The sequence below is a fragment of the Neodiprion pinetum genome, chromosome 4, assembly GCF_021155775.2.
Source record: "Neodiprion pinetum isolate iyNeoPine1 chromosome 4, iyNeoPine1.2, whole genome shotgun sequence".
In the NCBI taxonomy this organism is placed as follows: domain Eukaryota; kingdom Metazoa; phylum Arthropoda; class Insecta; order Hymenoptera; family Diprionidae; genus Neodiprion; species Neodiprion pinetum.
In genome coordinates this window covers 26,537,533-26,550,513 of record NC_060235.2, presented here as the reverse complement: position 1 = coordinate 26,550,513, position 12,981 = coordinate 26,537,533, and the positions used below count along the sequence as shown (strand labels likewise).

The 12,981-nt window shown below is 39.9% G+C and overlaps 2 protein-coding genes across 2 annotated transcripts; one reads left to right on the top strand and one right to left on the bottom strand.

Annotated features, from left to right (window-relative positions):
* Positions 1 to 6,438, top strand: LOC124217308 (putative uncharacterized protein DDB_G0286901). The gene is made up of 6 exons (XM_046622716.2): positions 1 to 94; positions 545 to 1,212; positions 1,435 to 1,720; positions 2,307 to 4,387; positions 4,964 to 5,144; positions 5,406 to 6,438. Exons 1-6 carry the CDS (start codon positions 1 to 3, stop codon positions 5,819 to 5,821), a joined length of 3,726 nt encoding a protein of 1,241 aa, XP_046478672.2. The 3' UTR covers positions 5,822 to 6,438.
* Positions 6,439 to 8,342: 1,904 nt separating this feature from the next.
* LOC124217600 (probable glycoprotein hormone G-protein coupled receptor) lies at positions 8,343 to 12,398 on the bottom strand. The gene is made up of 6 exons (XM_046623450.2): positions 12,240 to 12,398; positions 11,304 to 11,495; positions 10,556 to 10,849; positions 9,746 to 9,905; positions 8,572 to 8,685; positions 8,343 to 8,461 (listed from the first exon to the last, which is right to left on the bottom strand). The coding sequence occupies exons 1-5, from the start codon at positions 12,322 to 12,324 to the stop codon at positions 8,625 to 8,627; spliced, it is 792 nt and encodes a 263-aa protein (XP_046479406.1). The 5' UTR covers positions 12,325 to 12,398; the 3' UTR covers positions 8,343 to 8,461; positions 8,572 to 8,624.
* Positions 12,399 to 12,981: the final 583 nt, after the last annotated feature.

Genomic DNA, 12,981 nt, shown 5'->3' with positions numbered 1-12,981 from the left:
ATGTTGGTGTGGTCAATCATATTATTTTCGGTGGTCGGACTAGCCAACCCTGCACCGGTACCGAACGTGCCGTTCTTTGGATTCCCATTCCCAGGTAGGCGGATGGTATTCCGGTTCAATTTGTAATTTTCACCCGACACCGAACTGCTATACACAAAACTACAAATACGCTTGAGTGTAAAGTTTTTTTTCGGATACTGCAATGACGTTTCACTACGTCTTCAAATAATCCACGGCTTCTATCTAACCGTTGTCCAAGTGCCAAAGTGATTGTTTATGTTAGCCCCATTATTCATCCGACACATTTTGCTGAAAATCAGTGTTACATTTCATTCAGATTTCGGTATGAAATGCGGCTGCATATCGTCTCTTCAATCTTGGTTGTAGAATACTTGATTAATACATTCGTGTAGAGTAATTTATGCTTCAGAAATAGCTGCCCATTCTAGTTTATTTATATCATTAGAATTTTTGTTCACGATTAGTTTCTCCTGCTGCCGCAGTCGTGCCAGAATTTTAAAATTACAGTAACAACCATTTTTAGGTGGTAACGTGGAGTCTTCGTCCTCGTCGTCTCATACATCCTCCTCTTCTTCCTCGGCGTCGTCGCAATCCTCTTCGTCTTCGTCTAGGTTCTCCTCTGGTTTGTTGCCGGTAGTGTTGCAACCGGCGATTGCCGTAGGCCAAGGACTCACAAACATATTTTCCGTCGGACAGGGAGGCGCAAATTCCCAGTCCAATATAGCAAAGTTTTATGGCAATGAGAACTTGAACGCCAACTCGCAAGGCCGTTTCGGAAATGTTGAATCTTCCGCCGGACAGATCGGCTTGACTAATGCAAATACCAATTTCAATACGGGATTCTCGGAAGCAAATACGAACCTGAACGTGAACGCGCAATCCATCGGGCAAAGTAGCAGCCTGCTTCAAAACCAACAGAACTTGAACGCTCAGCAATTTTCGAACGCCGGTATTCAGCAGGGAGTTTCCGTTATTCAAGGTTCTGGAGCTCTCGCGAATGCTGGACAAAACCAAAATCAGGGATTGAATCAAAATAACGGAGCTGACAACTTGGGTGGAAAGATAAGTTACTACGCCCAAAGCGGACCCGTAGTACACATTGTCAGAGCTGACAATGATCTCGGCATTACAGGATCAGGCAACAATCAAGGATCTGGATCTGTCAATGCCGCTGGAGCCGTTGCCAATGCGGTATGAACAATTCTGTTTTTGTATACATTCGTAATTAAGGGGGCTAGTATCGTATACGACATGCATATTTTGGATAATGATCATATCAGACAAACATTCGAGTTATTTTATTTTTCAGAGAAAATTGTCGACGACATTACATATCTCAACACTTCATTGCTGATATTGTATCGAAAGTTTTGTTCACTGCATAGCACTTCAACTGAAAACATATCGTTGCAGGGTCAAGTTGGAAGCCAATTTTTTCAGGGGAGCCAGAACAGCGGATCTTATGCGAACGCTGCAAACCAGCAATTCGAACACGCCGAAGCCGATAAGTTAGATTTTGTGGGAACAAACACTGGCTATAGTAATCTCGACACGGCTGTGATAGGCGAACAGACCCAATTCGATGGAGCTTCTTCCCTCGATGTAGCCAACATTGGTCAAGCCGGAGGACACCAGAGTTCTTCATCCTTCTTTGAAACTAGCTCAAGCGGAAGCTTCGGCGGTTCCGAATCTAAAAGCAGTAGCTCGTCAAATTTTAATAACAATTTATACAACCGTGACTTTCCATTCTAATGCTTAACTCTACTAACTGGTTGGAGAACCTATCATTAAGATTCATTGCCTCAATACTAATATTAACTGCAGATTTCAGCCTTGTGTTCATGTATATTAATTTACAACATGTGACACAAAGGTGGTGCAGTGACTTTGCTTTCTTGTTGTAAACAATACACTATTTAACAAATAACAGTATTATATAAATATTTTCATACTTGGATAAACCCAGTTGCAACGAAACCAAAATTGACCAAGCCGTTTCAAACATGTGACAAATAAAATATTTGAAATCTCGTGACCTGCCGCATTTCCTATCACCCATATTATCACTGCCATTGAAATAAGATCTTCGGGCGATTTTTAAACATGTGTGTATGTCCACGCATCTGCGTTACGTCTGCATGAATATACTTCAATTGGTTGACAAGGTGGTAAGCATTCGTTTTCAGGGAGCTTCAATACTGCTCTCGCATTTTACACATTTCGCTTCAATTTTCAAAAATTAGTTATCATTGGGGTGGTTAGTCTAGAGATCACTAAACTTGCAGGATACGCTGGAAACCCGTTTCTCAATTCTCCACGTCATTTCTCATCCGGATCTTCTGGAGCTGTCAACACGAACACTGCCGAAGTGAACGTTAACGCTGGAACGAACATCAATTTGAACACGAATACTGATAACTCTGGCTCTTATTCCGAGACGAATGTCAACATGAATACAAACACTGCCGAAGTGAACGTTAATGCTGGAACGAACATCAATTTGAACACGAATACTGATAACTCTGGCTCTTATTCCGAGACGAATGTCAACATGAATACAAACACTGCCGAAGTGAACGTTAATGCTGGAACGAACATAAATTTGAACACGAATACTGATAACTCTGGCTCTTATTCCGAGACGAATGTCAATGCGAATACAAACACCGCCGAAGTGAACGTTAATGCTGGAACGAACACCAATACTTATGACTCGGGCTTTTATTCCGAAACGAATGACAACACGAATACAAACACCGCCGAAGTGAACCTTAATGCTGGAACGAACACAAATACTTATGACTCGGGCTTTTATTCCGAAACGAATGACAATGCGAATACAAACACCGCCGAAGTGAACGTTAATGCTGGAACGAACACCAATACTTATGACTCGGGCTTTTATTCCGAAACGAATGACAACACGAATACAAACACCGCCGAAGTGAACGTTAATGCTGGAACGAACACAAATACTTATGACTCGGGCTTTTATTCCGAAACGAATGACAATGCGAATACAAACACCGCCGAAGTGAACGTTAATGCTGGAACGAACACAAATACTTATGACTCGGGCTTTTATTCCGAAACGAATGACAATGCGAATACAAACACCGCCGAAGTGAACGTTAATGCTGGAACGAACACCAATACTTATGACTCGGGCTTTTATTCCGAAACGAATGACAACACGAATACAAACACCGCCGAAGTGAACGTTAATGCTGGAACGAACATCAATTTGAACACGAATACTGATAACTCTGGCTCTTATTCCGAGACGAATGTCAACATGAATACAAACACTGCCGAAGTGAACGTTAATGCTGGAACGAACATAAATTTGAACACGAATACTTATGACTCGGGCTTTTATTCCGAAACGAATGACAATGCGAATACAAACACCGCCGAAGTGAACGTTAATGCTGGAACGAACACAAATACTTATGACTCGGGCTTTTATTCCGAAACGAATGACAATGCGAATACAAACACCGCCGAAGTGAACGTTAATGCTGGAACGAACACAAATACTTATGACTCGGGCTTTTATTCCGAAACGAATGACAATGCGAATACAAACACCGCCGAAGTGAACCTTAATGCTGGAACGAACACCAATACTTATGACTCGGGCTTTTATTCCGAAACGAATGACAATACGAATACAAACACCGCCGAAGTGAACGTTAATGCTGGAACGAACACAAATACTTATGACTCGGGCTTTTATTCCGAAACGAATGACAATGCGAATACAAATATCGCCGAAGTGAATGTTAATGCTGGAACGAACATAAATTTGAACACGAATACTGATAACTCTGGCTCTTATTCCGAGACGAATGTCAATGCGAATACAAACATCGCCGAAGTGAACGTTGATGCTGGAACGAACATCAATTTGAACACGAATACTGATAACTCTGGCTCTTATTCCGAGACGAATGTCAACATGAATACAAACACTGCCGAAGTGAACGTTAATGCTGGAACGAACATAAATTTGAACACGAATACTGATAACTCTGGCTCTTATTCCGAGACGAATGTCAATGCGAATACAAACATCGCCGAAGTGAACGTTGATGCTGGAACGAACATCAATTTGAACACGAATACTGGTGACTCGGGCTCTTATTCCGAGACGAATGTCAACATGAATACAAACACTGCTAAAGTGAACGATGATGCTGGAACGAACATCAATTTGAATACCAATTCTGGTGACGCAAATTCTCATTCCGAAGTGAATCTGAATTCTGCCACTGCTGTAAACTCTTATGCACATGATGCGAATGTGATTAAGAATAATGGAGCGTCTGAGGCCGTGAGCATCGGTGGCAATATTGCTGATGTGGTACGAGCCATTCTATTTTCAATAATACTTTTATGGGTACTGTTACCGGATGTTTCTTATTTTCAATTGAAGATTCATTTTTTATTGTTTTTTTAACTTGTCCGTAACAATAGAATCATCACAGATCAACTATGTCCTGAAAATCGGTTATTTTAGAAATTATGAGTACTTCGCATCTGTACATTTCTTGGTTTCAACGAATGCAAATATGTCAAGATGAACGATGTTGTAGCATCGGTTTTTTTCGAAAAGCTATATTTAATTTCTTGTACTAGAAGTTGAAAGGAATCTGACAGCAATTGTCAACGAACACAATTTCTGTGTAATGTCATTGACGTGATTATCTGTGCGACTTATGTCCATTTCTAAATGACTATCTGCCGTAATTATAATATACTCTTTTGGCGAAAAAACGCACAGAGCCATATTCGAAAATACATTTCATTTTGAAATGACTTTTCCGCATATAATCGCCAATTACTACTAACTTACCCTGGATCAAATGACACTTTTTCACGTTTCGTTCTTGTATTACTAAGTGTTTCATAAGCCTAACTCAGATAACTTTCGTTACAGAGTCAAGTTATCAAAAACTTTCAATCGGGCATGGAAATATCTAAATCCTCGAGCAACGTCCAAGGCCAACAGCGGCCCAATACGGAATTTGGCACATTCGAAGCAAAGTTTCAGCAGAGTAGCAGCTCTGGCACTGGCTCCAGTAAATCAGCGTCTCGCAACAGCAGCTTTTCAGTTTCAAGTAACAGCTTTCTCAATTTGACACTTTGTACCCATCTTTAGCCATCAATCAGTTACAAAATATTTTGATAACACGAATTGTTTTGAAAAATCGGACATTTTCCAATAATGATCAATGTAGCAAAAGCTATAAAATCATATACCTACAATATTACTCGATTTTGGGAACCAAATTATGAAGTCTAAGGTGTCACATCGTTCTAAAATATGAATGACCTACTTGAGCTCAAGAAATAGAATTAAGCGGCTTTTGAAATTGCAGGTTTTTCTGGAAATCCTCTCCCTGGTGATAAGCTGCAATCGACATGGTCAACTTCGGTAGTGGGTTCAAAAAGCACGGGAGGCAGCCGTTTCTCGGGAATCACAGGCCAGCAACAAGTGAATCTACATGTTAATCCGCTTTTGAGTTCTGTCACTCAAAATACAGGCTCCATTGTTTCTACTTCCATAATGAATCCATCGGGGTCCCAAACCCGGTACGTCAACTATGGAGGAAACTTAGGACAAAGTTTGAATGAGAAATACGGAAGCGGAGTTAACATTTTAGTAACTGGCCCCGTTGATCACGGAGTAGGACGTTTTGCGACCAGTCAGATTGGCAACATCAAGAATCCTGGCACAATTGTGCTACCCAACATCGTGAGATCTCCGGGTTTTACTACCAATCTGTTTGGTTGAACGCTTTGATATCTACAATGTGCGTACTCGTAGGAAGGAGAATATACCTTATAAGAGAAAGCCCATATACATATAGGGACCGCTAATTTTGTATTGCTATGTTTTAAACGCATTACGACGATCTTCATCTAAAATTTCCAAGATCCAGATCTTGACATTCCTGGGTAAGAATTCGGAACAGGCCCACTAGTTCCTCTCCAACACAGCAGTTTCATTTTGTTTTTCAATAACGACAACTATTTGAGCTCTGAAAAATGTATGAGAAAGTTGCTAATACAATACCTATAATCCAAGTAATGTAAGATTCTGGCCGATATACGTATTAATCATAACTGAATCGGGCTAAGAGCCAAGTATCGTTGTACGTCAGTACGTTACTTCACATGCCATTAATGTCATATAATCGCTAACAACTGTGAGTTTTGTAATTTTTCTAAAATTAGGCGTAGGCTAAGAATTTGGCGGTCCAAGTTTATGCGTGTATTGTTCAGCCTATGTATCAAACTGTGCAGAACACTTCGTGTGGTCTAACATGTTTTTATTTCCCTGTATAACCGCTAAGTGAATATAGAAATAGTACATTTAGTTTCTACACCACACAATAAATAGACATTTATGCATGGCTTTCACCGAATATTCTTCATTTATTGACCACTTCTCAAGTCGCATTCAGGGAGCCAGGCGTAATTCAGTCACAACCATCGATAGATAGGATTTGGAGAAATCGATAACCAAGATCTGCAATATAACACCTGAGAGGTAGGTAATAGTTGATTGTTCCAAATCAATCTTTATAAGCTCTCTTGATCTGAAATCTCGGCAGCAGTTTGCTTTGCGGAAATAGAAATCAAATTCACCGAGAGATAATATATTGTAAAAATATAATCATCAGATTCGGCTTACAGCTGCTGAATTTATGATCTTATCGATTATGTGTTAAAGCTAAGGTTTTACCAAAGATCCCACAACATTTCGGACATCGAACAAGTTTCTTCTTCAGCGGCTGGTACGTATCAGCGTGCACGCGATTTGAATAATCTTCTGGCGTTAATCGAGGTTGAATCAAGCACCGAGATAGTCGCAGAAATTAATCTGGCTGCTCGTGTCGGGACATTGCCGCTTGTTTTGGAAAGTTATTCACAGTTGTGTGTAAGTTTAAAATTTGTGGTACATTCTAACAGAATGGCGAATTAGGTGAAAACATTCTAACAGCAATAACTGTGAACTGTGTGTATTTTTGGACAGGTCTTTGGTTAATTTTCAGACAGAACAAGTTTTGACTCATACTAAATTATCATATAAGAGAATATTTGCTTCCATATCTATACCTACTCCTTTCTCGTTTTCACGCTTCTTATTAAACTTGGCGTCCGGATTCCGTGATGCGAAGAACGAGAGTACTCCTCTCCTAAACTGCTCATTTTTCGAGCAGTCTAAACTGAATAAGTTGACCATTATAATTTATCGAAGTGGCAGTCTGCGGCAATGAGTCATCTCGGTGAAGTCGTCGAACACAATGCCAAAGAAGCGATGATCGATTTCCACCCAGTCACGATCCCCGTGAGGATAGTGCTTACGGTGAACGTGAGATTTCAGACCCGTCAAATTGTCGAACGGTACAGGTGGATAGAATTAGTCTGTTACATTTTTATCGAGTCACGGTTCAACCGCACTTAGGGATTAGCAAAACCTCAACAGTTCGATTAGTAAGCTTGGAAATCGTATACAGAAAGAGTTTCAAAGGTTCGGAAAAGTTGGCTTGCATTTCTATTAAGTGAGTAAGTATAACAACTTGACGTTGAGCAGTTCAAGAAATCTGAAATTTCGACGAAAGTAGCGGAATCAGGTTTGCTACAAAGGATTTCGTTCGTGAGAAAGCTCCGTCTAAACGTCAGTAAAATTTCGTCTCGCATGAATTGCTCATCGGTAGGATTTTATTACAGTCTCAGATAGCAAAACGAGTCTAACATTTTATAGCAGGTCATAAAGGCTCAATTACAAAATACACAGGATGGCTATAATCGGTTACACTTTATGTTCTGATCAACACGGATCTAACACCCGTGAATGGCAATAACGATTGATAAAATCAAAAGAGTAAACGAAATAATGATTTATTGAATCTCTTGATATCAGATCAGTGTTTACGGAAAGATTCCAAGTCCCCGGTTGTGAGACCTTTGAAATTAAATTTTAAGTAATTGAATAGGCGCCTGCTAATTGGCTGAGAAGATCAGTGAATCTATAATTTCAACGCCAGCCCAACGAAAAGGAAATATTTTGACTAGTTGCTCCGGCTCTAGTGATTATACACACATGCGCAAGATTCTTCTCGAGATTGTGTATATATACGTATAAGGTGTATATATGTATACGTATAAAATGAGGAAGGAGTGGAATCCAAACGAGTTCATTACACAGGAGCGATGACTCCCAAGGAACGTATCCAGGACAAAATGTCATCTGTTGCAAAAACTTTGCGAAGTCCTCGCAGCGGTTTTACCAGGTAAAAAAGAGCTCGTTTACAATAAAAATTCTTGCTTTATTATTTACGTTTTTTTAATTGTCTTGAGCACTAATAAATATTGAACGATCAATCGTGTTCATCGTTATTTCTGCACTTCCTGTCTCGACTTGAAGCTGAAAATACGAAATAATTTGTTAATTTCTGCCACGAATTACGATTGCATAGAACTTATAAGCGAGCCAGTCGAGCACTCGGCAGTCATTTGACTTCAATTAAAGCTTACCGGTAATTCTTCGTGACGCAAAAAGGCACGGTGAACTCGAATTTGCCTTTCGGCTAATACGACCAGCTAGACGACTGAGCTGAAGCTTGTGCCGAGGCTTGAGAGCCACCACCCCTGAAATAACACAAGTCGTTTTACTCTCTTTCACGGTATTTAATACCTTCACGACACACGCACTCGCGTAAGATCATTTTTGTTTTCCAGTATTTCAAATTTCTCTGTGCCACACTGTGCGCAGAATTTTTTGGGGAATCGCTCGACTCATAGGAGATGTGGTTGTGATTTTTCTTGATGAATTTTCTAACTAAAAACTGTGTATCTTACGGATTGTATTTTGACAAATTCATCTTCTTTCTGTATGTTTCATTTAGATCTTGAAGCAGTAAGTATACACTTGAAATCGTATAGTCTACAGATTACATTTAATATTTTTCCAACTAATTTTGGACATCCTGTATGGAAAAGGTCATTTCCTAAAAAAATTTAACACAGACGTGTCTGATACTTACAAACACTGAGATAAATTTGAACAATAATTGTCAGATATAATTACCTATTCGAATACTCAGACATATTACGAAATTATAAATTTTCTCATTCTAAATTTCAGGCAGTAGATGACAAATTCAATACATTTTAGCATGCTCGGAAAGTTTTTGATCTACAAATAGTTTAAATATGTCGAATTGAAACGGCGTACCGAAAACAATGTCTACGTACAAAATATACTTGTTGAAGTTCGCAGAAGCATTGCTTCGTAACAGTTACAACGTTATGCCATTAAAAAATGCTATAAGCATATGTGCATTGTACGGGAATGCATTCGAGCAATAACGCGAGCCACTCTGTAATCGTCGAGAATAGGTACCGCGTTCAACTTCCTCCAGAGCGGAGGTGAAAAATTACTAGAAAGAAGTGGTCCATTATACAAGAATTCCGATTTTGACGTTGTAAATTTCACCGGGTTTCTTTACTCGCCCCCCCCCCCCCCCCTTCTTCCGCCAATCTGAGCTTGTCCGCCAACAATTATTAGACATTATTCGGCTTTGACGATGTTTTCAACTCCTGAAGAGTTTTTTGTTTTTTTTTCACAGAATTTAGTTTCGCTACCATCGTTCCCATGAAATCCGTTCACGCAGAGTTGGTCTGATGAAACTATAAAGATAGGACTCACCATCCGCCTCCTACTGGGTAATATCCACCACCTCCATAGTTTCCACCTCCGCCCCCACCTCCGTGGTGTCCTTTGCCCCAACCTCCGCCGCCGCCGCCGCCATACACGCCGACAGGCACAACAAATACGGGGATTCCAACAGCACCATATCCACCCCCTCCTGAAAATAAGATAGCAATGTCTAGATTGATTTAAAGTAACTTTGATATCCACTCCGGTCTATTCTCGCTCTGAATGGAACCTGCGCTTGCGGGAAAGTGAAGAGAAATTGAGTTTGAGGCAAACAAGAGGTGACTTACCGCGAAAAAAACGGCGAAACTTTTTAGCAGGCTGAATGACCAGCTGAGGAAAGTAATTGAACTTTACTTTATAATTATTAATAATATCTTCTAATAACTTATAACATTTTGTCCTCCAATTTGGCAGGGAAGCCAACTTACTCGTGGAATGTCAAACTTTCACGCGTCAAGTGATAAATCGAAATTGGGTTGTTATTGTGACTCTTGGTAGTCATAACGCAGACAACAAAGCTCGCGCATGCGCAATCAGAAACTTGGGCTGCTTGGTTTCACGATTTTCCCTCAGTATTAGTTGAGAACGCGGAAGAAGAAGAAGTAGATGTCGGACTGGATTTGGAGAATTATGGTGAGGTTGAATGCCCGAAAGGTTACGATCAATTGACACTGATTGCGAAGGTGTGAAAATCAAGATAGTGGCGAAGCAAGTGCACCCGGAAAATATTCCGATCTCATAGATTGATTATTTTCCATCTTCCAGATAAAAATGCTTGAGGTGAAGGGCACTACTTACTACCATAAGAACGATTTGGGTAGCCACCATATCCGCCACCACCTCCGCCTCCGCAGGAGTAGCATTTTCTGGATGGAGTTCTCTTGCTGCGAATCTTCCTCAGCATTTTGAGTTTACCTACTGCGACATCACGGTTTTCAGAGACAATCGTCTCGACACCGATTTCTTTCGGCGTTTTCTTCGAATCGGTACTTTGAGCCGTAGCATAGTCTTCTCCTAAATTCCCGGTCAAGTCGTCTGAAGTAATTTTTTTGTTTTCTTCTTGGTCAACAAGAATTACAGAAGCTGTGGGTCCTGTAATTGAAAGTTTCATTCATATATCGTATGTATTGCAAGCCATATTGCAGTGACGGTCAAAATTCTGAAATCGAATTGAATCCAGTTTTATGGTAGTTTTTTTTCACTAGAGCTTTGATTGAATAATTTTTGTAAATCAAATCTTCAGACTCTTTAGAAAAACTAGGTCGACGTACCGCCGATTTCGAGGATTCTGTATATGTAATATAAGTAAACGTTCACTTAGTAAATGATTTAAAATTCAATTCAATTCGAATGTCAGAGAGTCACGTCATGTGTTACGTAGTTTCATCATAATTTTCAGTAGAATCTAAGACAGTTTAGCTTTCTAAGCAGTCCGGCAGTTTTTAGGGTTACTTCCATGCACACGCAATAAAACTGCAAAGTATCTGTCCATCGCCACGAAAATTCTGTGAGTAAGTGTATCAGATAGAACAATCGTTAAACATACCGATGATTTCCGGGCCGTTATCGACCTGGATATTTTTACCATTTTCCTCGGAGATGTCAGTAGTTTTGTTTCTGGCACCGAACCGATTGACCAGGTAAGCGATTCCGCGGTGTTCACCCGCAGACGGAAGTGGCGGGGGCTTGAGTTCGGTGGACAGTGTTACCACATCATCATCATTCGCAACAGTTGTACCTTAGATGAAAACAATAATAATAAGGAACGAAACGTAGACAAATTGACGAGCAATAGCTTGTATGATGTGCTTTCCTCCACATATGTTCAAGTTTCGCACACGCATCACTGAACTTAAATTATCAATGAATATCAATTTATTTGACATATCCTGTTACAGAAGCTGATGCTCAAGTGCTGCTTGTTTTCGGAGCATGAAAATTTTGATTTCACGTAACTATACCCTAGGACTTGTAAGTATGATGACCAACGGCTTTTAATGCCTTTTATCGAAGAATATGTCTGCATGGCAAAATGGCATCCACAATAACCTCCAATTAAAGTTCAAGACTTCGACTGTACGTCATTTATCCGATCACTGTCCCGCGTCTCTCATTAATCACAAGTATCGCAGTCGCAGACTGTGCTAGTCGATTAATGGATCTACTGATTAAAGTTAAGTGAATTAGAAAATGATTTCTAACTTGCAGTACACTGCTTGAACACGATTCGCATTAATAATCATTGATTGTAAATGTGAAAAGTCGCTATGTCCTGTAAGCAGCGAAATTTCGATATACACAATGAATGAGATCTACGCACTCATTGGATCAGGGAAAACACCGATCTAAAGACGATAACTTGTTAGCTGTTACCCAATGAGCAAAGATGCGGGATTTACAGTAGTGGAGAAAATTTAAGATGAAGTGGAAAATGACTTGACGTTAACCGGACCCTTATGAATTGGGATTATTCAAAGTTTACCTTCCGTTTGAACTGATCCGCCAGAGACGAAGACGAAGCCACAGCACCCCAGCAAAATGATACGCAGTACTTGATGTATCCACATTTTGAAATCTGTTATAGATGGAAACCAGAGATGCACTACGATGGATCATTTGACGTTGCAGCTTTTATATAGTTACCGTTCTTCCCGCTAATAATTCATGGTAGTTACGCAATGTTCTACTCCCAACGCGTGTGTATCGGATATCTGTTTACTTTTTAGCCGCTCTCGATCTCGCCTCAGTGCATAGTAATTAAAACTTCTTACAAGTCTAGGGAATAACTGAATGCAACCTTGTCTGGTGATCATAATGCTATCCCATAATCATATCGAACACTCCTGAACTGTAAAAAGAGTCAAAGTAGACGATAAAGTTTCTTTATGTGAGACAAGGAAATAACCTTGATCCCACTTATTTCGGATTCGAGTTTTGCATGATCTCATGCCGTAAATTTTCAGTTGTTGTTTACGAATTCTCTGCAAACTCCTAGGGATTTTATAAAATATTTAATATCCCAGAAATTTTGAACAGATTTTTTCTTTTACTAAAGTAAAATTTTGGCGCCACATTTATCCGGACTCCACGTGGTGAAAAGTGATAAAAAATCCAACGTACCTGTTTTTCGGGTTTCTCGAAAACCGTAAATTTTCTACTTATGCTGAAAAATTACCATTACTTGGATTTTATAAGAAATTACTGCAGCAATGAATTCATACCTT

Coding starts and splice junctions, on each gene's coding strand:
- LOC124217600 (XM_046623450.2), bottom strand. CDS start 12,324: ATGTGGATACATCAAGTACTGCGTATCATTTTGCTGGGGTGCTGTGGC. Junction 10,850..11,303: donor TAACGGCCCGGAAATCATCG/GTATGTTTAACG, acceptor TTTCAATTACAG/GACCCACAGCTTCTGTAATT. Junction 8,686..9,745: donor TACCCAGTAGGAGGCGGATG/GTGAGTCCTATC, acceptor GTGTTATTTCAG/GGGTGGTGGCTCTCAAGCCT.
- LOC124217308 (XM_046622716.2), top strand. CDS start 1: ATGTTGGTGTGGTCAATCATATTATTTTCGGTGGTCGGACTAGCCAAC. Junction 95..544: donor CTTTGGATTCCCATTCCCAG/GTAGGCGGATGG, acceptor AACCATTTTTAG/GTGGTAACGTGGAGTCTTCG. Junction 4,388..4,963: donor GTGGCAATATTGCTGATGTG/GTACGAGCCATT, acceptor CTTTCGTTACAG/AGTCAAGTTATCAAAAACTT.